The sequence below is a fragment of the Musa acuminata genome, chromosome BXJ2-2 (assembly GCF_036884655.1).
Source record: "Musa acuminata AAA Group cultivar baxijiao chromosome BXJ2-2, Cavendish_Baxijiao_AAA, whole genome shotgun sequence".
Taxonomy (NCBI): domain Eukaryota; kingdom Viridiplantae; phylum Streptophyta; class Magnoliopsida; order Zingiberales; family Musaceae; genus Musa; species Musa acuminata.
The window spans coordinates 22,931,692-22,955,418 of record NC_088339.1 but is presented as its reverse complement, the minus strand read 5'-3'; the positions used below and the strand labels follow the sequence as shown (position 1 = coordinate 22,955,418).

The following is a 23,727-nucleotide window of genomic DNA, read 5'->3' as shown; positions in this document are numbered from 1 at the left end:
AGAGAGATGAGCAAGAAGCTCTGCTATGCTGGCTGTACAAGTGTTGTTGTTCATATCCAGCGACGCTTGTATTCCACAGTCGATTGAGATAGTGGAATTAGTTCCTATCAAATTCATAGATGCTGCTAACAAAACTTGGAGCACTGGTTCTGCACATATTGCCCAAACGACAGCTTGTAGGCCTTCACTAACAAGCAGTTCTCGCAGGACCTGAGAACGCTCGAAGGCGTCCATTATTGTTTGTATTGTCCGGGGAGCTCGAATTTGCGGTATTCGGCGCTTGCTTCCTTTCGAGTGTGATCGGTTGCAGGGGACCTTTGTCGGAGTTCATCCTCGACCAACGGGAAGAGTTCGATCGGTCCCTGTTCTCCGTCACCTGTGTTGCAGGTGGCGCAGCGCGAGGTAGGCGACGATCCGATAGCCGACGAGCATCACCACCATGACGCACACGTCGACCCACATGCGTCGCAGCCCCACCGACTTGATCGCTTGGTACTCCATCACCGGGCACATCACCCCTTTGGAGCACTCGTAGGAGTCGTGCTCCGTGAACTGGACGCCCAGCAGGAGCTTGTAGCAGTAGAAGCTGTAGCTCAAGTACCTGAGCCAGGCGATGAAGGGCGGTATCTGTTGCACGTAGTACCCGCCGGCCATGAGGAAGACCAAGGTGGTGACGGACGCCAGGGTGGTGGCCTGCTTGACGTCCATCAGCATGGCCCCCACGGCGAGGCCCAGGCTCTGCGCCACGAGGACGCTGAAGAGGACGACCAGGAGGGAGAGGAGGAAGGTGAGCGGGTGGGGGTCGAGGCCGCCCATCCAGTACATGATGAAGGTGAAGGCGGTCGGGAGCGCAAGCTCCATGGGCAGGTCCCCCGCTGTGCGCGCTAGGAAGTAGGACGAAAGGCGGTACATGCCGGCGGCCTGCTCTTTTCTCAGCATCGGCCGCTCCTGCGGGAACGTGAACACGGCATTGTAGAGCGGGAAGAAGCCCCAGAACACCGAGAAGAAGAAGATAAGTGCTGTCTGCAGAACAAGCAACGAGATCGATCACCATAGCCACAAGAACTCACAAGAATTCCCAGGTTTGAGTGATTACCCTGTCTTGGATATGGGATAATGGGGTGTGCCACCAAAGCAGACCTCCGAGTGTGGCCACGCTGAGGACTTGGAAGATCCTGAGCTTGTTGAAGGCCTCATGCCGCCTCTCCTTCAACCCTCTGCTGAGCAGCACCGTGAACTGCTCCCGCCAGCTCGTGCACCACTGCGTGCTGGCATTGGCCATCTCTCTGGCGTAGCCATGGTTGTTCAAGTCCACCGCGCAGAGCTCCGCCTTCAATCGGGTGGCGACGTTGCGATCGTACGCGCTGATGAGAGCCTCCTTCACCGCCTTCTGCTCCCGCTGCATGCCGCCATTGGCCTCGCCGTTCTCGCTTGCGTACTTCGACTCCGACGCGATTCCTGCCCCACACGAGAGCTTGTCATCAGCCACCGCTGTAACCTTCAAGCTAACGTAGGGCCACCCACGGTGAGAGATGATGGGACAAGAAAGAGGACATGTGTTGCCCAGAGAAGCCCTCCCTTTCCCTGGATGCTGCTCGGCTGAGACACCCACCCTCTCAGCCTCATCGGAGGGTTGACCTAACTCGATACTTCACCCATCACACACATACAAGCGAGAGGAAGTCAATGCTTGTAGCAGCGTGCCATGTACAAGGCGACATGCACTTCTATGTAGATAAGATGGTGAGAGAGAGATGGCTGTGCAGAAGACCACTACGAACAGCCATGGAAGTGTGGTGTGTGGGGACTGCTGGCAAATCGAGAACAGCGGAAAGGGTGGGCGGGTGTGAGAGATCTCCCCTGGCCACTTGCCCTGCAACCTCCCGAGGAAGGGATGAGATGGGCCTGAGAGTGACCAAGCTGATCCCCCACCATCACCATGCTTCTTCGATCCAGCCAGCACTCACTTCCCACCAGTGGCATTTGGCTTGGTGTGCCAGTATGGGGCCCTTGGCATGGCCTCGTCCTGGACCCACACCAAAGAGAGTTCCACTTTGTGGGTACGTCATTCCTAGAGTCAAACTTCCCAAACAATATGCAGGATCACATATAGATAAGGATACAAAGATATGTACATATCAACCAGTTCTAATCGTCTATGGTAATCAAATCCTAAGTCGATGATCTATAAGATTGTAAAGACTAAAATATCCATTAACGAGTAATTAAATTGGATTTGAAAGGAGTTGAAGTTTTTAAGCTGAGTTTGGATTGAAAGAGTGTCATATATGCAGTCCTATGTGGGCAAGTGGCCATGAAACCTACCATTAGCTAGATCCAGTAGGAAGTCGGCGGGGTTGACACCGTCGATCGGGCAGGGGAATCCGACCGACGCGAAGTAGTCGACCGCGGCGGCCGCCCGACCGTAGTATATGGCGTTGCCCTCCGACAGCAGCACGAGCTTGTCGAACATGCGGTAGAGGCGGCTGGACGGCTGGTGGATCGTGGTCACCACCGTCCGGCCCTTCTCCACCGCCAGCCGGCGGAGCGTGGCGACGATTCTGGCGGCGGTCGTCGAGTCCAGGCCGGACGTGGGCTCGTCCAGCAGCAGCAGGCTCGGGTCCACCAGCAGCTCCAGTCCGATGCTCACCCGCTTCCGCTCACCCCCGGAGACACCTCTCACCCCACGGGCCCCGCCTATCATGCTGTGGGCCACACAGTTCAGGCCCAGCTCGGAGATCGCTAATTGGGCCTGATGGGCCTTCTCTGCCCGGCTCAGTGACCCGGGGAGCCGCAGCAGCGCGGTGAAGGTAAGCGTCTCGGTCACCGTGAGGTGGGGGTAGAGGACGTCGTCCTGGGCCACGAAGCCTGTGCGGCGCTTGACGACGCCGGTGAAGGGGTGGCCGTTGTAGGTGATTTTTCCGGAGAGCTTCCCGCGGAGGCGGCCGCCGAGGGCGGTCAGAAGAGTGGTCTTGCCGGACCCAGACGGGCCCAGCATCGCCAGCAGCTCCCCGGGGCAGACCACTCCCGTTATACCGTCGAGTATGGTCTTCTCGGCCGGGCTGCTCGAGCTCGGCCACCACCCTTTGGCCCCCCGTTTCACCTTGTACACCACCTCCTCAAACTGCAAAGCCACACAAGCAGGAGAAGATATAGGTACGCAGTCATACAAGCTGAGAGCTGCCTCATGCACGCAAAATATTACCTTAAGGGTGATCGGAAGGACTGCGGCTGCCTGACTCGGGTATGAGACGACAGTCGAGTTGCCGATAGGCCGGTTCGCGTGGCCTCCGCCGGAGTCAGGCTCAGTCTCGCGCGGTATCATGGTCGATAATGTGGTGGACAGGAGGAGGAGGAGGAGGAAGAGAGTTGCTTGTGGCAGTGATGGTGGTTTGAAGAAGTTGGATGGTTAGGGGGAAAGCACGCACACTCACACATACATATAGTTAGAGGAGAGAGAGAGAGAGAGAGAGAGGGGCCCACCAACAAGCTTTGTTGCAGCCACGTTTACACTAAGGAGAAGGGCTCAAATGCTTTGTTAACACTTGTGAATGGAGGTGGTGGGATTAGTAAATGTAGATGTGTTGTGCAATCTTTGGAAGTTGGGTTGGTGTGGCTCTTTTCTTTAATGGAACTATACATGATGTGAGGCTTATGCAAAGGGGTTTCTGTGAACCATGACATCAATCAACCTTGGTCCATAGAGGATTCTATGAGAAGGCCAAATGTGTTTCTCCAGCTAAATATTTGGAACGAACAAGAGGAGGAATGTGATTGTTTATGTGGGACACACTGTATCCAAAACTTATTTAATTAGATGGTGCTTTCTTGCTCATTCCTTTGGATTATTATCTTGGAATTGCAGATCTTTTACTCCAGTGCTAGCTGCATCTTCATGTTTGGCTCATGCATGCTGCTTGGAACTCAAATGGTGCAAACCATGCATGGGGTCTGTGCTAGCTCTTGAGGATGTCGAGTGATATGCATCCACTCTCATGGTAACCTTCCTTTCCCAGAGAATATAATCTCTGAAAGCAGCTCTTGGCACTGTGCATGCAGCTAAAGAATGAAAGTGATGCTTGTGGTGGTGCAAACACAAGGCTTTGTAGGGAGGGGGGGAGTTCTTTTGTGGAGCTTGTATCAAGAGCACATGCAACCCACTTACCAGGGGAATATAAAACAGTGGCCAGGCAGCAATCCTGTAAGGTTTCTGTGTGCCGAAGAGCCCCAAGCTATGTGCTCCTTCCCCGGGCAGAATTGTGTTCCTAATTCCCTTGCATTATCAAGCAAAAGGCGATAGAAAAAGGAAGAAGAAAGAGGAGACATTAAAAGACCAGTCTCTTCTTCTTCTTCTTCTTCTTCTTCTTCTTCTTCCACCAGTCAATATAACCTTTTGCCATGAAACCAGGAAGAAATCATTCTGGTGCCAGACATGTCGCCACTCTACAATCGTAGGTCGCCCACAAAATCTCGTAGATGGGATATAGAAATGATTTAGAGCGCGAATCGTCGACTCGCAACGAGCACTATGGATTTGGTTAGAGGCATTAGTACTATAAATATTGTCCGCACTTTGCATGCATGGGATGGCCCCATTGGATCCTCTGTGTAGGTTGGCATGTTGTTCTTAGATCTGCAGGTACAGACACACCTAATGCCCTAAATCTCCAGAATCTAAACTGAACGCACCCTACACATCTTTTACTCTGTTCAACTTGAATGCTGCTCGAGCTTGCAGTAGACTAATCGCAACTGTTACAAGGTTTATGCAAACAAAGATAGGATGTGCATGCATGCCCCCCTCCGTATTGGGTTTTGAGTGTAACAGAGAGAATCTTGGCTTTTGCTCTCTCTCTCTCTCTCTCTCTCTCTCTCTCTCTCTCTCCTTGTTCATTTTGGTCAGTTCAAATCGCGACAAGTGGCAAGCACAGTGAGGGTGTGAATGTGATCACTCAGGTGGCAAGTACTTGAAATCATTGGGAGCAATCCATGGTGGGAGGCCCCCATGTCACCCCCACCAATCTCTCATTTATCTTCGCTATGTCTCCAAGACACAGTCGCCCACCAAACTCACCAACTTGGAATTGATTGAGACAGAGGCCTGCGGATATCTACCCATTTAGAACCAGGAGGAAACACCTTCACCGAGGATCAAATTGAAAGTTCATCTCAAACAAAGAATGGCACCTGATCCGTTACTAAGCTACCATAAGTCTCAGTGTTTTGGGAATATGTTGATCGTACTGCCATAGACAACCTTCACCAACAAGTCTCGTGGAGTTGTTTGCATGATGTAGTTGGGACGATCGACTTTGATCAAGTGGTTGGATGTCGTATGATGTTTAACATAGTACACTGCTAGTATGATGGCAAACTTTGTTTATGCATCAAAAAGATACTGAGATCAACTTCATGTGAGAGTATCTCAGCTCCTTTCACCAATGCAGAAAGTGAATATGTTCATTAAAGGCACAGAAAGAGAACAGATATCTAATTATTTTTCTTCCTGAACACAGACCAAGACTTACCAAAATTAGGATTGGTAGACTCACCATCATCACTAAACCCAAGGATTACAAAACAATATTGATTCATACCCCCACAAATGCGATGAAAGAGTAGCCTGCCAATGTAGAAAGATCAACAACAACAACCATATCTTTACAGTGAGCTATATTTATCTATATATAGTTCTGCAGCAACTTCAAGCTACTGTACTTCTCTGCATGCAGTGTGATTTGTGAAACCAAGAAAGAAGAAACCAATTCGTTAATCATATTTTCTAGATTAAGGCTTTGGTTTCTGCAACCAAGAGAGAGAAAGAACAGATTTGCTGACATTTTCACAAAGAACAAGAGAAATAATGACAATATCAAAAGGTTTCCATGACAACAAGGATCCCCAAAATGGCTATAAGCATCATCTTGCAAAAGGGTTGGCAGAATCAAGAACAAGATCAGTTCTAACCATATGTAATAGTTTGCGTAGAGTAGCTACAAACATGATGCATCTGATGGTGTGTTTCAATAATGGCCACTTGCAAGAACCACTTTGTTCAAAGGAGATGATGTTTGAGAGCTGTGGGTCTCTGTCTTAGTTAGATGCCTAAACTAAGTTATCTTGGGCTAAGTGGAAAAGGTTAATGGAACCCCACTATAGTGGTGCTGATGATGATCCAGGCCTCTCGAAAGTGCTGCTTAAATACTCACTCTGGTGCATTCATCACTCATCACATACATACAATTTCTAATTCTATACTTCTTTGTTGAGAAATATGCCAGCAAGCATGTTCTAAGTGGAGCAATTTACAAAGTGACCACATCATGAAAATGTGACAAGCTCTGAGAAAAAGAGTGACAACTATTTGTGTTGCTGGAAGAGATAATAGTATTAGGTGATAAATAGCTCTGATGACAAAATGCTTCATGTTAAAACCCCCCATGGACAAATTTTAGCTTTCCTTTTGTTGTTGCTAATGATCATTTTTGTTGTCATCAGCAACACTTGGATTCAAAGGTTCACCCTACTCCACAGCTGGTCATAATGTGTGTCGGCTTTAACCTAACCTACCCTACCCTACCTTTGACCTATCAAATCATGAATATATACTCTCTGTTTATTTTCTTTTTTGTGTTCTTCTTGCATTTTGCTAATGTATGCCTTCTACGGTCCAATGCCATCAAGACATGATGTCTCATTGTTTCTCCAAGTTGCCTTCCTACGTGTCATGCAATTTTGCTCATCCCAATATTTATCGATGCATCAGCGTTGCATGGGCCATATCTTTGGTTGGATGATCTCTTGCTTCGGTCGCTGTCCTGACTCAGAGAACCAAATCAATGGGAGAATGATGCAAAGCTGACATTATGACCAATCATGTGAAAAAACTTATAAACGGCATTCATCGACTGCGAGGATGGATGATGGATGATAACATCAACAACAACAACATTTGTTCTAGGAAATCCAACCCTTGTTCGAGTTGAGAGATGGTGGGATGGCATCAGAGAACTGGAAAAGGTCTCGGAAACATGTCAAATGAGGGCCTCAGTGAAGATGTCACGTTCCACATCCCCCATGGTGTTGTACTTCACTACCTTAGTGGATGTAGCGTTCAAGCTTCGATGAGTGGACCTCCATAATGTCAAGCGTGCATCTCCTCAGCAATACTAAAACATCACCAACGCTTAGGATTGGAGAGATCCAACAGGGGTTTATGGTTGGATTCTGCATGCAGTGCACTGTACATGGTGTCTTTGTGACTATTCCACCTTAGACAAACTTTCGATCTCCGACCATAGTGCAGAAAAGGTTGTCATTGATAGGGTTCTGATGTAGATAGCTGACGATTAAGCAAGAATAAGTGTATACTGGAAAACGAGTCCGGTGTCCAAGAAACTGTTAGGCTCCTCCAGCTGAACCATTAGATAGGGTTCACTTTGTTCAGCAATGCTGCACCAGTCTGTCAGCAGGAATTTACCTGGCTGAGTTCTTGCAAGGTTTCAAGAAGATCATGAAACTGGAATCATTTCTAGTTCTCTTCTTCAAACATATCTAAACCCTACAAGAAAACGAAACTATTTTGCTGCCCAAAAAGATCAGTCCAGAATGATGTACGAAGGAATCAGAGTCCAACGAAAACATACAAATCGACAAGACACTTGGTCTTGCAGCATGGCCAGAACGATGCAAACTGGTAAAGCTAACTAGTCTGCAGCTTGTTAGATACCCCACATGTGTCTGAATGAAAGGACTAGTTGATAAGGGTAGGAAGAGATACCGATAAGGTGCCAACCCTCAGTCACAATCTAGACTGAGGGTTTGTTCTATATATATAGATAGATTTGTTACGATGATAGGCTGTAGAAAACAAAATGATAAAACAAACATTACCCTTATTCTAGTATTGATCAGATTTGATTAACTTTTTTCATGTCTGAAATCCTTGAAGATATTTTCTTGCTTTGAACAGTCTGCAGTGGACACATCAATTCCACTTCCATCCCAATTGCGGTGTTCTTCATGTGTGGAACGCGCACTTGGATTGATTGATATCATGAACTGACAGCTCCTGGTCGGTATCTAATTGTGGAAATGACTGCTAGTGCAACGTCAAAGCTAAGTAATCGATACCATGTCTCACCTGAAGGATCATCCTCATCACCACAAGATTGGAAGGAATCTTTGGCCTTCTGCGTGTTGAGAAGCTGGTGCCGAATGGGAGCCAGATGAAGGAATTTGAGCGGCGTGCATGACCTGATGGATTCTCCCGTAGCATCCATATGTGTTGGGGTGTGCTTGAACACCATCAAATGCCTTCTCATTGTCCTTGCCAATGATTGAGCCACCTATGTGGTGAATGATTCTCTTGTAATCATAATCACCAAGACTTCCTAATGATAGGTGAATTCCTGAAACCATATCTGCTATAATGCTCAGGGTTTTCCTAAAGGATTACAGAACATGGTACAAATTAAACATGATGTCGCGCGCGGATTATCGAACCTCTGATCAAGCTTAATCCAATGGTTTATCTGAATACAACACTAATCCACAGTAGAAAGCTTGAAAACATGAAGATTTAGGTTGGTTCTGTTTGTTGAGCTAGACGGAGGGACTTAAACAACTCTCAAGCTGATTAGATTGGAATTTGCAGTCCAATAGGATTGCTTAATCCTTTAACTGAAGCTGCTCTACTTTCTCATTGCCGGGTATTGGGAGTTCATGACTTCACTTGAGCTGGAGTCTGAGATCACCACCGGGCCTGTGAAGGCAGGCATGTAAGCTCTCTACATCTCAGCCCAAAATGAGTGACACATATATAGCTCATACAAAATGGTGGTTTTGAATAAGGATTATGTTGAGGATTAGCACAAACACTGCTGAAATATGTCTCCTTCTGAGGATAATGAACACATATGTACGTATGAAGAAGCAGGGCTTTGTTAGGCATTCTGCAAAGTCGAAGGTCGAGAAACACTACGGAAGTTTACTGGACTGGATTGGATGTCTAATAGAACGCCTTGTGAGAGTCTTCAATGTTTGAGAGATCTTTCTACAGCTTGCCATTTCAGGTGAAGTACTGAAACTAAGATCTACATCCATTGAAAGGCACTTCATCTTCGATACATCAGTTTACATAGATTGATTCAGTGATCAAGACGAGGAGCACATACGTACGGCATCAAATGAATGAGCATAAGACTACAACTTTCCATGACATGCAAACCTAACTTAGAAACCGGTCAGCTCATATGGCTCCTTTTGAGAGCAGTCAAACATCTACAATTAGATGAATCCTAGAATCCATCACTTCCAGATTCCAGTGTGATCTTTTAATATTGCAAATCTAACTCAAAAAAAGATAAAATTCGTATGGATTTCTTGAGAACTCTCATGATTTTAAAAAATCAAAACTGTCAAGAAGCAGGTTATTCAAACATCTACACTCAAATGAATCCTATAGTCCATCACCTTCAGAGTGCAGTGTGATCTTTAGAAGATACCACAAAAAAAAAGAAGAACAGCATACCCGTAACATATCAGCTAATCATGAAACTGCAGTGCATGCTTAGAGATCATTTGTATTGTCGGAAAACATGTTAGAACAAATAATCTAAATTCGCATATATGCATAACAAAAGAATGATCGGCAACTTCTCATAAGCAGTAAAGTAGAAAAAAAAAAACAGTAGTCAGCATGCATCAGGAAAGTGTTAGAATCAGCTAAAAATTTTAATGTCAAGGTAAAAATCTAGTATCATAAATCAAAAATAGATCGTGCCTACCTTTAATATCATACATAATCAATACCTTCAACATCTTCGAAAAAACTCAGAGACTCGTAGGAAAGTTAGACTTTCCTTTCCTAACTTTTCACATGATGACTATGATTGATGAATAGGAACCAATCAAGGAGGTGAGAGAGATCTCAATTGTGATAACGTGAGTCATCACATAGGTGAGAACTTTCTTCAAGGTTATCTCGGAAGATTTTCTAAGATATTGAATTCTATTGATCATTAACTTTAATTAGGATTCAATCGAGCTCCTTAATATATCTTATCTTAAGTTAATTGAGCTATAAAATCTAATAGAATGTTGCTGCAAAATACAGATACTGTTGCCTGAAATTTTTAATACCATCTTGAAGTTTTGATTAGTGCCTTTGGGTGTAAGAGTTTGAGCCTGTAAATATAGATGCTTTTGTAGATGGCCTGGTGTTCCTTTGGTAATGTCTGTCATAGACCAGCGATTTTATATTGTTTATATTGTTTTGTGGCCTTCTAAATGGTTTTACATGGATCATCTACTTCATGATTTATATGATAATTATATTTTGGTCCGATATGCAATTCCCAATGGATATGATTTTTTGTCTATTTTTTGTAATTATCTTTTATCCCAAAAAACCTGCTTCCTTGAGTTTTAATCCCCTCTAATGTGCATTAATTATTGAATATATATATATATATATATATATATTCGAATAAGATGAGTTTTCCTAGTAATGGGTAGAGGGATTTTATGCGCACCGAAGAGACTTCCCCATGTCGGTACCCATTCTGCCTTATCCGTCGAGGCGCGCTGGGATTGGACAAGAAACGAGATACCGATAGGGACCCACATCTTGCCTGGTGTGCAGTGACTAACGGGGACGCGGGTATAAGTGTTTTGATCACGCGTTAAGAGATTTTTACGCGTACTTAAAGTGAATTCCACCTTTTGATACCCATTTCTGCCTTATCCGCAAAGGCGCGCAGTGATTGGACATGAAGAAAGATTACAACGGGCCCCACAATCTAAACGTTACTCAGAGCGTATGATACAAAAGGAACCGGAAGAGGAATATTCTACGGCAGACGCCACTGGGAGACGTCGACGTAGAATGTATGCCTATCGTGCGTACGGGTGTGGGTCGCAGTGCTTTTCCCTACCGCTTGCTGGCTTACTTGTGTGGGCCCGGGAAGGTACGACTCGCGGGTACGTGGAAAGATATCCTTGCATCGATTTTCTCCTCGGGTCCTGTGGGGCCATCGGGTCATCCAGCCAGGTAACGGGTAGACAATTAGGGTTGGGGAACTCTTGGATCATTCCTCCGTCTGTGGCCTGAGAGGACCGAGCTCTATCTTCCCGCGTTGAGGCGACGTGGCGCGTCCTTCATCACACGCCTCATAACCGGACACGTCCGCACTTTTGCTCGCACTTTTCTGCTGCTTTATGCGCGCCTTTGGGGCCCGCTTGCTCCCTCCAATCCTGTTTCGAGCCTCGGCGACCTACGGTGCGCACGCCGGCGCACGTTAGCGCGGGTCCCTGTCTGCGCCCTCGGGATGTAGATCTTTAGGATGTGGATCATGGAGATGAATCAAAACAAAGAGAAAGAGCGAGAGAGGAGGAGGGGGAGGAGGAGATTGGAGTGGCCTATGTGGAGATCGATCGCCACCTTTTCCCCCTTGTGATTCTTCTCTTTCTTGTTGTTGTTAACGCCATATCATCGTCTTTCTTTTTCTTGGAATTTCTTTTGGTGGGGTTATCGTTCGGATTTGGTGAAGGGATGGGGCGATAGTAGAGGGATTCCGTAGTGGTGGTGGTGGGGATGGGGCGAGAGAGGGTCGAGGAGGACGAAGACGAGGGGTGGAGATGCCTTAATGAAGGGGACGGTGGCGGCGGCGGTGATGCCGCCGGCCAACGGTTCTTTGACCGGAGCAAGGTTAGGATACTGCTTTGCGACAACGATCCCAAGAGCTCGCAGGAGATTCTTCAGCTCCTCCTTAAGTGCTCCTACCAAGGTATTTCCCTCCTGTTCAGCACATGCGAACATATAGGCAGCTTCAGGTTTTGTCATCAAAACTTTTATTTGATCGCAATTAAGAATCAGAAAGGACAGCTAATTCTACAATCAAAGCCCGTTATTCACGAAAAGAAAATGAAAAAAAGTTTTTTTTTTTTTTTGGAATAACTGTGCGTATATTATTTCTTCAATTGGTGGCGTTTACTCTACTCTTCAATTGATTAGCAAGTAATCATGCATCAGTACTCCAATATATCTATGTATCTACGAAAAAAATAGAAAATATTTGTACTAGTTTGTTGCTAATGCCCTGATTTCTTTTCTTGTTTGTTTTTGGTGGTAGTATGAGTCAATATTTTCTTTTTCTTTTTCTTAGTCACCTAATGGTTAAACACCTTGGTGCCTGTATTGGTCTCGCTCCTTACTTGTGGTAATGTTTATGATAATTTATAGGGTACCATGTTTTGTTTGTTATGGCAGTGTTTCTGAAATCCGATAGACTAGATGGTACCATTGTCTTCACAAGTTTTTTAGTGGACAACATTCAGCTGATTGTACTTGTCATGTTTCAGTAACTTCAGCGAGGTCTGCCAGACAGGTGATTGATGTGCTTAATGCCCAAGGATCAGAAATCGACATCATTCTTGCAGAGGTCGAGCTTCCAATGGCCAAAGGATTGAAGATGCTGAAGTATATTGCAAGAAATAAGGATTTGAGGCGCATTCCTATAATAAGTGAGCTTACCCAGTTCTTCATTATCGCTTCTTCCCCTTTTGTCGGAAATCAAGTAAAAAGTCTTGTTGCTTGCTTCCTGTTCCTTCCCCAGTAATGTCTGCGCAAGATGAGGTTTCAGTTGTCGTGAAGTGTTTGCGACTTGGGGCAGCTGATTATCTTATGAAGCCACTGCGCACGAATGAGTTGCTGAACCTTTGGACCCACATGTGGAGAAGAAGACGCATGGTACTGCTTGACATGAGCTACCCCCTTTTCGTATCATTCTTTTGATGTGTGATGCATGTAATTACTACGACAATCAGGAGTAAAATTTGTTCATGTATTTTGTTCTACCAGCTTGGCCTGACAGAGAAGGATGTCTTCAGACATGATTTTGAGATAATTTTCTCAGACCCTAGTGATGCCAACACAAATAGTATAACTCTTCTCTCGGATGACACAGATGAAAAACCCAGTATGGGTACAAATCCAGAATTGAACTTGTCAAATCTTCCTGAAACTGAGGTAAGATCACTGGGGAGCTTGTTAGTTGTTATTGAAGTATGCTTGTTGATTAAGAAACCAGCAAAGAGGCTCATCGGATGTTCTTTTAAATTCACCTAATCAACAGTATCTATTGTCGCATATTTCTTATAGTTAATTATGATTATTGTATCTACATGAACCTAGGTTCTTGCAATAATAAATCACTAATCATAATTTTCCTTCTGTAAATCAAATAGTATAAGCTTTGTGGATTGATATTGATTTATCTTGTATTGTCCAGTCCAATGTGTCTCCTGTGGAGCCTGTCTGTAATAATCTTTTGGGAGATGTACAAAATATTCCAAGGGATGGTGATCGGGCAGGTAAATATGCCTGTGTTTCTGTAGTCATGACTTGTTTTAGTTTCTAAGCCTTTTTGTTTTTCTTTTTCTGTAGGCTTGTTTTCTCCAGTCTTGAGAAACTAATTCTTTTTACCATTATTTGCAGGGGGAATATTTTCATTGCCAAAGAAGACTGAGTTGAAGGTTGGTGGTTCTTCTGCCTTCTTGACATATGTCAAGTCAAGTGCATCAAGCAGAATGCCATGTATTGATGTTGATGTGAATTCTGCTCCATCAGAACCCTCAAATCGTGAAGAAAGCTCTCTTGCAGTGGGTGATACAGCACAATGCAACAGCAAATTGGTGCCAGAAAGCTATATTGGTGGAAATGGGACTCCAACCAGTAAGAATATATGCAATATGAAGGACTTCCAAACACCACCAGAGTTTCCCACATTATGTGGGTCTTCTTCTACTGAGCAGGAGCCACAGTTGAGGAATGAGGTTCTGAGTGATGGATCTGGCATCCCACCTATCTTTTCTTTGCCATTTTATTATCCGGGTGTGATGGATCAGAACATATTATGTTCACATGGGCAGTTGTTTCAGGGTAGCTTGAATGATGTGCAAGCACACCCTGCACCAGCCTTGCTGCCTCACTACGGTGTTGTTCCTCGTATGCCTCTGATACCATCATTCCCTTATCAGACATTCGGCATAAATATGCAATCGGGTCATGTGGCTGCACCAAATTTGTCTTCATCAATGACCACCCCGTCTGTGCTCGAAGTGAAACCTGGTCGGATCGAAAAAAGAGCAGCGGCACTCGTCAAGTTCAGGCAGAAAAGAAAGGATAGATGTTTTGATAAGAAAATTAGGTATGTAAATCGAAAACGCCTCGCAGAGAAAAGACCAAGAGTTCGAGGCCAGTTCGTGAAGCAAGTTAACAATGTAGACGTTAACCAAAATGTATTGGGTGGTGGTGATGGTGAATTTGGCGATTATGAAGATGATGAACCTACATCCAAGGAACTAGAACTCATTTCTTCTCCAGAACAGAATGCTTCTGACTGTTAGACTGAAGCTGGCAATATTTCCATAGACTGCTGATGATCAAAATATAGGAAGGCAGATGATGTTCTGACACCGGCAAACTTCCCATTCAAGCTGTGCTATTTATGAACCATGTTGTTATGGCTAATATGTTCCAAGACTTATATTACAAAAGAAAAGTGTGATGATGATAATTGGAGGTGTTAAAGGCATTTAGGTGGTATCGTTGGTTAATCTTATTTGCCGGTTTAGGTATAGGTGGCTTCTTTCTCCTAGTTACAATTTACTACTTTCAAAAGCTGCTGTCTCCTTAAGTTCACTGTTGCATTCTTGGACATTGTGATACCCATATTGATGCAAGTCTTACAGATAGATATAATATCAAATACTGCACTGAAGAGTTTTAATCCATGGCAACATATCTCTAAGAAGGGAATCCATGCATCAACAATGATGTCTGTTTGTCTATTTAGCTGTACCTGTCGTTGTCTTATATTTGCAAGTTGATCCACATTGCTTTGATACATGTATTATCTGTGCATCAATATTTATTTGGCCCAAAAATGAAATGATATAATTTGTTTAAAAAATTGACTATTAAGTAAATTTTCATTTATATTGGATGTTTTTCATTATGATCCCCGATTTTGAGGTCAAATTTCTTACTGACTTACGCCCATCCGAAAAGTTTTGATGATGAATCCAAGCAGGAAAGTAGTATCCAAGTAGAATATAACAATGGATCAGATCTTATCATATATCTGATTTGGTATGTATTCAAAAAGAACAATAGACACCTGAATTAAATTCAAATTTTGGTGACATTCAAGATGGGAATTCCGCTGGTTGAGTTCTGAATGTTAAGAACTGGTGGCAAATCAAACACATCAGACAATCAGTTACAACATTCTCCAATGTTCATCCCAGATAACTCGAATGAGAAATGTTGGGCACCAAAAGAAAGAATTGGAGGAACCTAAACTTTGATCATGAGGGTTCAGTTTCCTCTGATATCTTAAGCTTCAGTAGCTCAATCATCATAGTCCACACCATCATCGTATCTCACTTCATCTGCTCCCAATAATATCATCAACTTTGAGCCCTGAGAGGTACTTTCTCCGCCTCACCTTAATCCACTTAAATACACACATGGAAGAGAAATTGGTCTTCCAAATTCTCATTAAAGATAAATTAAGACTCAGGGAATTTTGACCCAAGAAACAATCAACGAGTTCTCAAGCACATTAAATATCAATCAAGATAAACTTTTATGTCGATTCCATTGTCTATGAGAGACTGAACAACAGCTCTTATTTTCCCTTCAAACTTGTCCCTTTCCCTGGGAGCGTAAGTACAAGTGTAAACATCAGCTTCTTTTGCCCTTTCTGCTAAGAACCGCCCAACCGCTAAGCATGCAGGTATATCAGACCTGGACTTTAAAACTGCCTTTATATCCTTGGAGTTAGTTCCTGCAACTGCGACCTGTTTGCATGTCACCCTATGGGTGACGGAAGCTGAGACAAACCGCTTGGATATGAAGACATCGAGTGAGAAGGGCTCCATATAAGCTATTGTACGCTGCTTGAATGAAATATGTTTATGTGGGCTCTTTGGTCTCTTTTCCTTCTTGTATGTGTATGGTCTGCTGTTGTCATCATCCAAGAAATCTTCCACACCAAAGAAGCTTCTAGGGCCACTGAGGACCTGAGGTAAGATACAATAATAATTTAAATTGTATCATTGAATAGTTAGAGAAGTGAACAATTAGGAATTTTATAAAGCATGTGAAAACACCATTAAGACTTTAATGGATACTCCTTCAACAAGAACTCTAAGTTAGTTAAAGCATCTCTGAAACAGATAAGCAACTTGGGATAGGGATGCTTGCAAACAAAGAACTAAAAGCCCTTCACATTTAGTTAGCCAATCAGCATCCGTACTTTTTATTCTAAAAACATAGTTGCAAATATCGGTTGGAGGTACAGAGAAGGCTTTGGACCAAGATATTGAACCTTGCCCAGAAGTATGACAAAGTAAGATTCTAGAGGGAAAAAAGAAAAAAGATGCTATCATGTACAACAATATTTTCCAAAGACTTCACTTGGTTTGGAGGATGTTAATGATAATGATCTTCATATGACAACACTAGTCATACACTGATTTGGATTATAATCAACACAAGTCCTGTTTCTATGGACCTCAGATAGCTCTAGCCCTGCCTGCCCCATGTATCTTTTCTTGTCATCAAACTTCTTTGCTCTTTTACCATTTTCCTTTTTCATGTTTTTGCCTCTATGTTTTCGTTTTCTGTTGAGGTTTTCCAATTGTTCAGCCCATCCTGATGGTTACAGGAAAATCAAGATTTTATGCATTTAAGTGAACTGAGCAGTTCCCTTGTCAACCATATGTATAATGTTAATGATAGAAAACTAAGATATTTAATTCAATCGGGATAGCTATGAGAGTGAATTTCTTAATATGAATTGGCTCCTTCCTATACCAGATTACTGCCTCTGAGCATTTGAGTAAATATCACTGAACAATTAAATGTTCATTACTATATAAAATTTGTTTAGAAGCATTGTTTCAAATTTCCTCTAGAATATTCTATTTTGTCGCAAGAACTGGCCCGTCATGTGTTCCAAATTTCCTCTAGAATATTTTGTTTTGAAGCATGTTCATACTGTATAACTACAGGTATAAGGACCACATAGCTTGTTAAATATTCTATTGTTGCAAGAATTGACTCATAATATGTTCCAACTTTCCGTAATCACAACATACTAATTTGTTAAACAACCTACCAAGTCAGTTGAATGATTCCAGTCCTTAAGCTAATAGAGTCCTCAAGCGAATCAATGTAAATCAACCAACATTTGTAAGTAAAGATACTTGATGGCTTAGTTTTAATAGATTTTACCTACTGACATTTTGAAGAACATGATCGAACCCATTTCACTATTACTCAACTTTCATATCTCAATTAAAAACAATAATAACAGATCCCACAAAAAATTAATTTATTGCACGTACAATAACATATTTACCTCAAAAAGAAATGAAAAAGAACAATCACCGATTTCAGTCTTAATCGATGCATGACATGAAATAAACAGAACAATCACAGCATGTGCATTGTGCACAAACGGCAAAAATCCAAGTAAAAGAAGGGAAAGAACAAAATTCTGCACCGATATGTCACCTTTCCGTCATGGAAACCACGTCGACAAACAAATGAAAGAGTCCTATCTCCATAATCCATCGCATGGCTTCCTTTCCTTATTGTGTTCAAAATATTTCTGATCATCACCTGAAAAAGAAAACACGGGCCTTCTTTAGCAGACGAGATAAAATCAGAAGAGGCTCAAAAATTCGCTTTTTGATCATTGATTCACGAGCCACTCCAATCCATTTTTTGACATCTTTCCAAAGAAACAGGAAGGAGAGGTGGTGGGTGCTCGCGCGCGTCTCTGAGAGAGAGAGAGAGAGATCGCACCGTCGCTGGTGAGATGCGTGGCATCGCCAGAGGACCGCCTTCTAGTCGCCAGCCGGAGCCCCTCACTGGGATTAGGTTTCGACTGCCGGAGGACTGCCTTCTGGTCGCCGGCCGCCTCGCGAGCGACTTCCCGCCCGAGCAGTAGGGTTGCCGGCCGTCGGGCTAAGTTCAAGAGATGAGAGGATTGAGGCCAGAAAGAAAGACCAATGGGGGGTTTAGTTAGACCGGCTTATAGTTTCAATTGGGTCCGGTTGGGTTCGAATCGATCTGAGCCCATCTGGTCCACCCTTTATTTGGGTTTCCTGGTTGGATATTTGGTCACTAATGCATTCGTTCCGCACCACTATCAGATAGGAAGAATAGCAGTGATGTGATGTACACTCAGCATCAACTGAGGCATGAAAGAAATCTTAGCACCGTTGACTAAGAGGCAGAATCTAAAAGGTAAAGCCAATCGCATAGACAGGCTTGCTGGTTGACTCGGTCATCATCCTCGCGTTCCACAGAAGAAGAAGAAGAAGAAGAAGATTCAGATCACGTTATTCTGACAACACCATGGAAAAGAAGACAAAGGTGTCTGGGACATCTCCAAGTCTTCGATCCATGCGAATCTTGCGAAGACTTCGAACAGGTCTACTGTACTCCCATCAGTCGTCTCTTTCGTCAAGTGGCAGTACAATGCCCTCCTGATGAACATAGGAAAGCTTCCTCAAAACACCTTTAAAGATGCTGTTTTTATTTGTGATCCTTCATGTCCATTGTAAGAAGTACAATTATGAAGATTGCTTTTTTCTTTTGTTTTTGGGTGGCAATCTCATACTTCAAACAACATGTCTTTGGTTGATAGTATTTAAGCATTTAGATTCGAATTAGAGATTTCACGGTCAATCTGTAGAAATTCTAGCTTTATGGAGGGCGTTTGTGAAAATTCGATTATGGATATCATGCGAAAAAGTCCTTTAGATGTTTGGTTTTTGGTATAGCCCTCGATCGCTATGGTCAAAGGGGGATGACGACCGCGCAGGAAACTTCCAGGAAAGATGTCGCGGCGACGCGGACGTGGATCGCCAGACGACGAATCGGGGGAATGACGATATATTGGATTTGCCGCTGTCGTTGTTGATCGAAGAAGACGAGTAGTAGTTGTAGTAGTAGAATTTATTATGGGTTCGCAGGGGGCGGTCCTGTTCTTATTCGTCTTCCTCTGATCCGAAAACCCCCTCGCCGTTCGCCATTGTTTCCTTCGGTTCGGCTGTCGGATGTGCGATTTGCTCCCGGCGCCATGAAAAGGTCCGAATTCATCAACATCATCAAGGTCGGTGCAATCTCTTTCCCTCACCTTGTGTTCCCGACGTTTCGTTGCGGTTTCTTTCGCTTCTGGAAAGTAGATGTAGCTGAGTAGCTGATTGTTTCTAGTTCGGTAGGATCGAATATTGATGGAATCGGGAAATGTTTTAGGGTTTTCGTTGATATGGTTGCTAATGGATCGGAGGCTTCGATCATGATGACATAAGGGGCGTGATTGACGTTTTATTGGATGTAAACACATCCACTTTTGTAGATAGAAGGAAAATTACTAGTTCGATTTATGACAGGATAGTTAATTGGGAAGAATATCTGCAGTTTGTTTGTATCATCCGATCATAAATTTCTTTCTCTTCGTTAATCTTACTTTGTTACTTTATGAAGATGGTTGAAGTCCATTTTTATCTTTCATCTAAAAGGAATCAGAAATTGAAGTTGTTAATACTAACTAATTCTTCGGTTCGTAGTATGATCATGTTTGGTTCGTCTTTTGACAAAATTATTAGTTGATCTATTTATCGAGGACTTCAAAAACATCCCCTTTTTTGTGTCACAAGGACTGAGATTTGGGACGCTGAACCTCTTAATTGTATATGTAGCACGCTTGTCCACTGGGGTCGAGTACCATTGGGGCATGGCTTATTTGTGCATTTAAGATAAACATTAGTTCTTGCAGTAAAAAGCTTCTTACTGTTACCCGTCTTGTGTGTTTCAAATTTCAGAGGAATTTTAAAGGGATGGTACCTGTTTCAGGTGGCTGGTCTGAGAATTGTTCTCTTGCTTATGTGTGGCTTTACCATATGCATCACTTCTTATAGTAAAGCTTGTCGCTTCTACCCTTCTTCTAAAGCATACAAGTTTAGCAGAATTTTAATTCGTGTTGCTTGTCTGTTGGGGTTGTGTCGCATAATTACTTATAGTAAAGCTTGTTAGGTCTACCTTTTTCTAGAGAATAATTCCTGGTGGCACTATGTGATACCGTAATAAAGAAGGTGGTATTATAATTGTCTCTGGTTGTTAATGCTCACTGTAATGAAAAAAGATAATTATTCTATTGCTTATTCAAATAGACAGAATCATAGCCTGATAGATTTTATTTCTCACTAGAAAGGTAAATAGAAATTACATGCAAGGATTGTGAAGTTATACATAAAGGAAGTTCGACTGGTTGTTGTGTAGAGACCGCATAATCAGCCTGAAATGGTTATGACCTGCATATGAATTAATCATGTCTGAAATTAGTTGTCCCAAGAAACACTTTCATTCCATGTGCTAAAACTGGCAGAGAACATGACACAAGTTGTTGCTATCTCATTTCTTAAAAGTCTAAATGAAATAAAAGTCTTTCCATGAACATTTTCTTCCCAACATGTTTGCAGCTTGAACTTCTGTTTGACCAACCTGAAAATAGTTGCTTGCTTGTTGGTTATTGTTATTCTTATGGGTTGGTGATGGTAACAAAGTTAATGTTGATTGTGCAAGCAAATAAAGTATAGCATACGCTGAAAATTTGGCAAATATCAAGTGATAAATTTGGGATATATATATGTATATGTATATATATATATATGTATATGTATATATATATATAGATCCTACATTTGCTTATGCCTAGAGCACAAATGTTAGCCGAAATGCACTAAATACTTGTGCATATTTGAATACCCAAGTGTTTCTTAGTTACGAATGTATGAGCATGTTTGTCTTCTTTTGATTTCTAACTTAAAGGGCTGTTTTTTTAGCATCATAGAGAATATGGGATATCCCTGTTGTTTTTCAAGACTCCAACATGGATATTTTTAGCTGTTTAAATTAACTTGTTAAATCATCTTTTTACATTCTTCAGCCAAATGTTATTTTTCTTATTTCTGAGTTTTTATTCCATCACCCCCTTTGAGAACCAAGGAAAATATTGTTTTGTCACTGGGACTGCTATTTTGCCTTTTGTCTTTCAGCTCTTAACCCTATTTTTTCTTTAATAGCACATACTGATGCTTACTTGCACATACTTTGTATATCTTATTTGCTGAAGAGCACAGCATGCCTCAATACATCATCTGCGGATACTGGGAAAGGGCGGAGCAAGTTGTCAAGTACCAAAGTATCTCATGGATTCCACTTGGTGAAAGGGAAATCAGGTCACGATATGGAAGACTACCATGTGGCAAAATATAGATATGAAAAAAATCATGAGCTTGGCCTATTTGCTATTTTTGATGGTCATTTTGGGGATAGTGTACCAAGCTTCCTGCAAGCCACCCTTTTTGACAACATACTAAAAGAGGTATATATTATTCTTTTTCCACCATCCTTATTCCTCTAATTGGCACTTTTATTTTACTTTTTCTTGTTACATTTTATAATCTGAGATAAAAGATGTTGAAGAGGAAGACCATTCATGTAGGTAAACATGACTCCTTAAGTTCATAGTATATATATTTAAGGATTATAAATATAACCAAATTGTTTTTTTAATTCTCAGGGCTTAACTATTTCTCTCAAGATTTCTTCTGTTTTTGCTTTCATGTGAATATTATTCTTGAAGTTGAGCCTTTTTCACTATTTGTACAATATCAAATTCTTCAGAATGATAATTCTCATTTGTTATTGCTGCAGCCTTTGTTTTGGAGCGATCCTAAATCGGCAATTAAGAATGCTTACTGCTCCACAAATAATGCTATTCTTGAAAACTCAAAGCATTTGGGGCCTGGGGGTTCAACAGCAGTCACAGTGATTGTAGTTGATGGCAAAGATCTGTGGATAGGCAACATAGGCGACTCCAGAGCTGTCTTGTCTGAAAGAGGGGCTGCTAAGCAACTCACCATCGATCATGAGCCCCATGTGGAGCGAAGTAGGATCGAAAAGCAAGGCGGTTTCGTAACAATTTTTCCTGGTAATGATTTCCTTTCAATGCTGTAGACTTTACTTGACATGAATGACTGTCACCAGCACTAGACCATTGGGTGGGCTGAAACTTCTTGATATGATCAGGTGATGTTCCCCGTGTTAATGGCCAACTTGCGGTCGCAAGGGCTTTCGGTGACCAAAGCCTCAAGGCACATTTAAGTTCAGAACCTGATGTTAGACATGTCCCAATAGACTCGACGACAGAGTTTGTTATACTTGCGAGTGATGGATTGTGGAAGGTCAGTGGTCCTAAATCCTTTAATTTCTTCTGCATTAAGCTAAAAAAATTTGTTTGGAAACCCTCTCCTCTGGCTTTATATAGTTTTCCAAATTGTAAGAAGAAAAAATGGCCTACCTGGGTTCAGTTTTGTTTACTGCCTGAGATCATAGCATGGTGAGGATCCTATACATACTCTTCCCCTTTCTGGCAATAGCTATTGTAATAATCTAGGTGCCATTGTTATCTGCATATGATGAATCTCCCCAGTTATGTCTTCTCCATTTTCTCTCTTTCAAGAAGATTGCATTCATTGCCTGCATGACTTATTAGACAATTGGGTAATGATGGGCAAATTTCACTTTACTTTTTCTTTTCTTTTATAACCTTTCTTCGCTTATTCAGGTAATCAACAATCAGGAAGCTGTCGATCTCGTAAAATCCATAAAGGATCCTCAGGCTGCAGCGAAGCGTCTGACGACGGAAGCCTTGGCAAGGAAGAGTAAAGACGATATTTCATGCATCATGATTCGTTTCAGATGTTGAGAAAAATTGCATTCACATCCTATTGGAGGGATTAGAGATTAGTTGGGATTGGTTCGCTGAAAAGAAAGAAGAAGCTTGCTTTACAAGAAAACAAAATCAAGGCAATTGAATAGCAAAACAAAGTGGAAGGTTTCATTCTATCGCATACACACTATATATATATATATATATATATATATATATATATATATAGTAGGATATTACAGAAAATTGGACTTGTACGAGATATGTATTTGCTTTATGGAACAAAAAATAAATAAAAGGGACAAAAAGGGGGAAAAGTGAAAATGAAATTATGGAAAAATTAGATTCCGTTGCCGGGACTCGAACCCGGGTCTCTCGGGTGAGAGCCGAGTATCCTAACCAACTAGACTACAACGGATTTGCTTAACCTTACAATTATATAAATATATATCGTATAAAAATGTTTATTAATGTAATATTTCAATTCTTTCTTGATTTATTTCATCATTACAATTGGATTCATTAGTATGTGTTTTTGTTGAAAGTTATGCGTCGATCGTAGCAATGATAATGCATGAAATAAAATCTTTATAACCTTAATATTTCATGCATTAGCGTTCTTACTCGTATTATTTATCCACCATCCATATGAGTTTATGGTGTGATTCCGATGAGTTACATGGAAGAATCATCACTTGAGGTGATGAGTCTTATCGGCATTGGAGCCCTTTGGCCATTCTCTTGCTATCATAATCATATCATCTCATGTTATGGTGAGACCAAATCCTATTTATAAAATATTTTTTGCTTAGGCTTTATTTAAGGTATATGGTGTAAAAGAAAATGTTGAGTTGACTAAATCTACAACCCTTTGGTCTCATGTAAATAATGCAAAGCTTTAATGGAC

At 42.3% G+C, this 23,727-nt stretch overlaps 4 protein-coding genes and 1 non-coding gene across 6 annotated transcripts; 2 read left to right on the top strand and 3 right to left on the bottom strand.

The window, feature by feature from the left end:
* Window positions 1-89: 89 nt before the first annotated feature.
* On the bottom strand, window positions 90-3,420 carry LOC135605404 (ABC transporter G family member 14-like). Its single transcript, XM_065095453.1, has 4 exons — window positions 3,206-3,420; window positions 2,326-3,124; window positions 1,097-1,458; window positions 90-1,023 (listed from the first exon to the last, which is right to left on the bottom strand). The coding sequence occupies exons 1-4, from the start codon at window positions 3,323-3,325 to the stop codon at window positions 373-375; spliced, it is 1,932 nt and encodes a 643-aa protein (XP_064951525.1). The 5' UTR covers window positions 3,326-3,420; the 3' UTR covers window positions 90-372.
* A 7,841-nt stretch (window positions 3,421-11,261) lies between these two features.
* Window positions 11,262-14,796, top strand: LOC135605402 (two-component response regulator-like PRR1). The gene is made up of 6 exons (XM_065095449.1): window positions 11,262-11,789; window positions 12,364-12,525; window positions 12,618-12,751; window positions 12,863-13,030; window positions 13,293-13,374; window positions 13,499-14,796. Exons 1-6 carry the CDS (start codon window positions 11,597-11,599, stop codon window positions 14,407-14,409), a joined length of 1,650 nt encoding a protein of 549 aa, XP_064951521.1. The 5' UTR covers window positions 11,262-11,596; the 3' UTR covers window positions 14,410-14,796.
* A 750-nt stretch (window positions 14,797-15,546) lies between these two features.
* LOC135604949 (uncharacterized) lies at window positions 15,547-18,087 on the bottom strand. Its single transcript, XM_065094599.1, has 3 exons — window positions 17,882-18,087; window positions 17,588-17,695; window positions 15,547-16,089 (listed from the first exon to the last, which is right to left on the bottom strand). The coding sequence occupies exons 1-3, from the start codon at window positions 17,903-17,905 to the stop codon at window positions 15,637-15,639; spliced, it is 585 nt and encodes a 194-aa protein (XP_064950671.1). The 5' UTR covers window positions 17,906-18,087; the 3' UTR covers window positions 15,547-15,636.
* A 794-nt stretch (window positions 18,088-18,881) lies between these two features.
* On the top strand, window positions 18,882-23,160 carry LOC103972017 (probable protein phosphatase 2C 44). Of its 2 annotated transcripts, none has more exons than XM_018820922.2 (5): window positions 18,882-19,196; window positions 21,226-21,470; window positions 21,803-22,079; window positions 22,178-22,332; window positions 22,716-23,160. In XM_018820922.2, the coding sequence occupies exons 2-5, from the start codon at window positions 21,333-21,335 to the stop codon at window positions 22,854-22,856; spliced, it is 711 nt and encodes a 236-aa protein (XP_018676467.2). In that variant the 5' UTR covers window positions 18,882-19,196; window positions 21,226-21,332; the 3' UTR covers window positions 22,857-23,160. The 2 variants fall into 2 exon arrangements, with proteins under 2 accessions (XP_018676467.2, XP_009384486.2); XM_009386211.3 differs by having other exon boundaries at window positions 18,883-19,196; window positions 21,219-21,470.
* A 5-nt stretch (window positions 23,161-23,165) lies between these two features.
* On the bottom strand, window positions 23,166-23,238 carry TRNAE-CUC (transfer RNA glutamic acid (anticodon CUC)). Its single transcript has one exon. It is a non-coding gene; the product is annotated as a tRNA-Glu (tRNA).
* Between the last annotated feature and the right edge of the window lie 489 nt (window positions 23,239-23,727).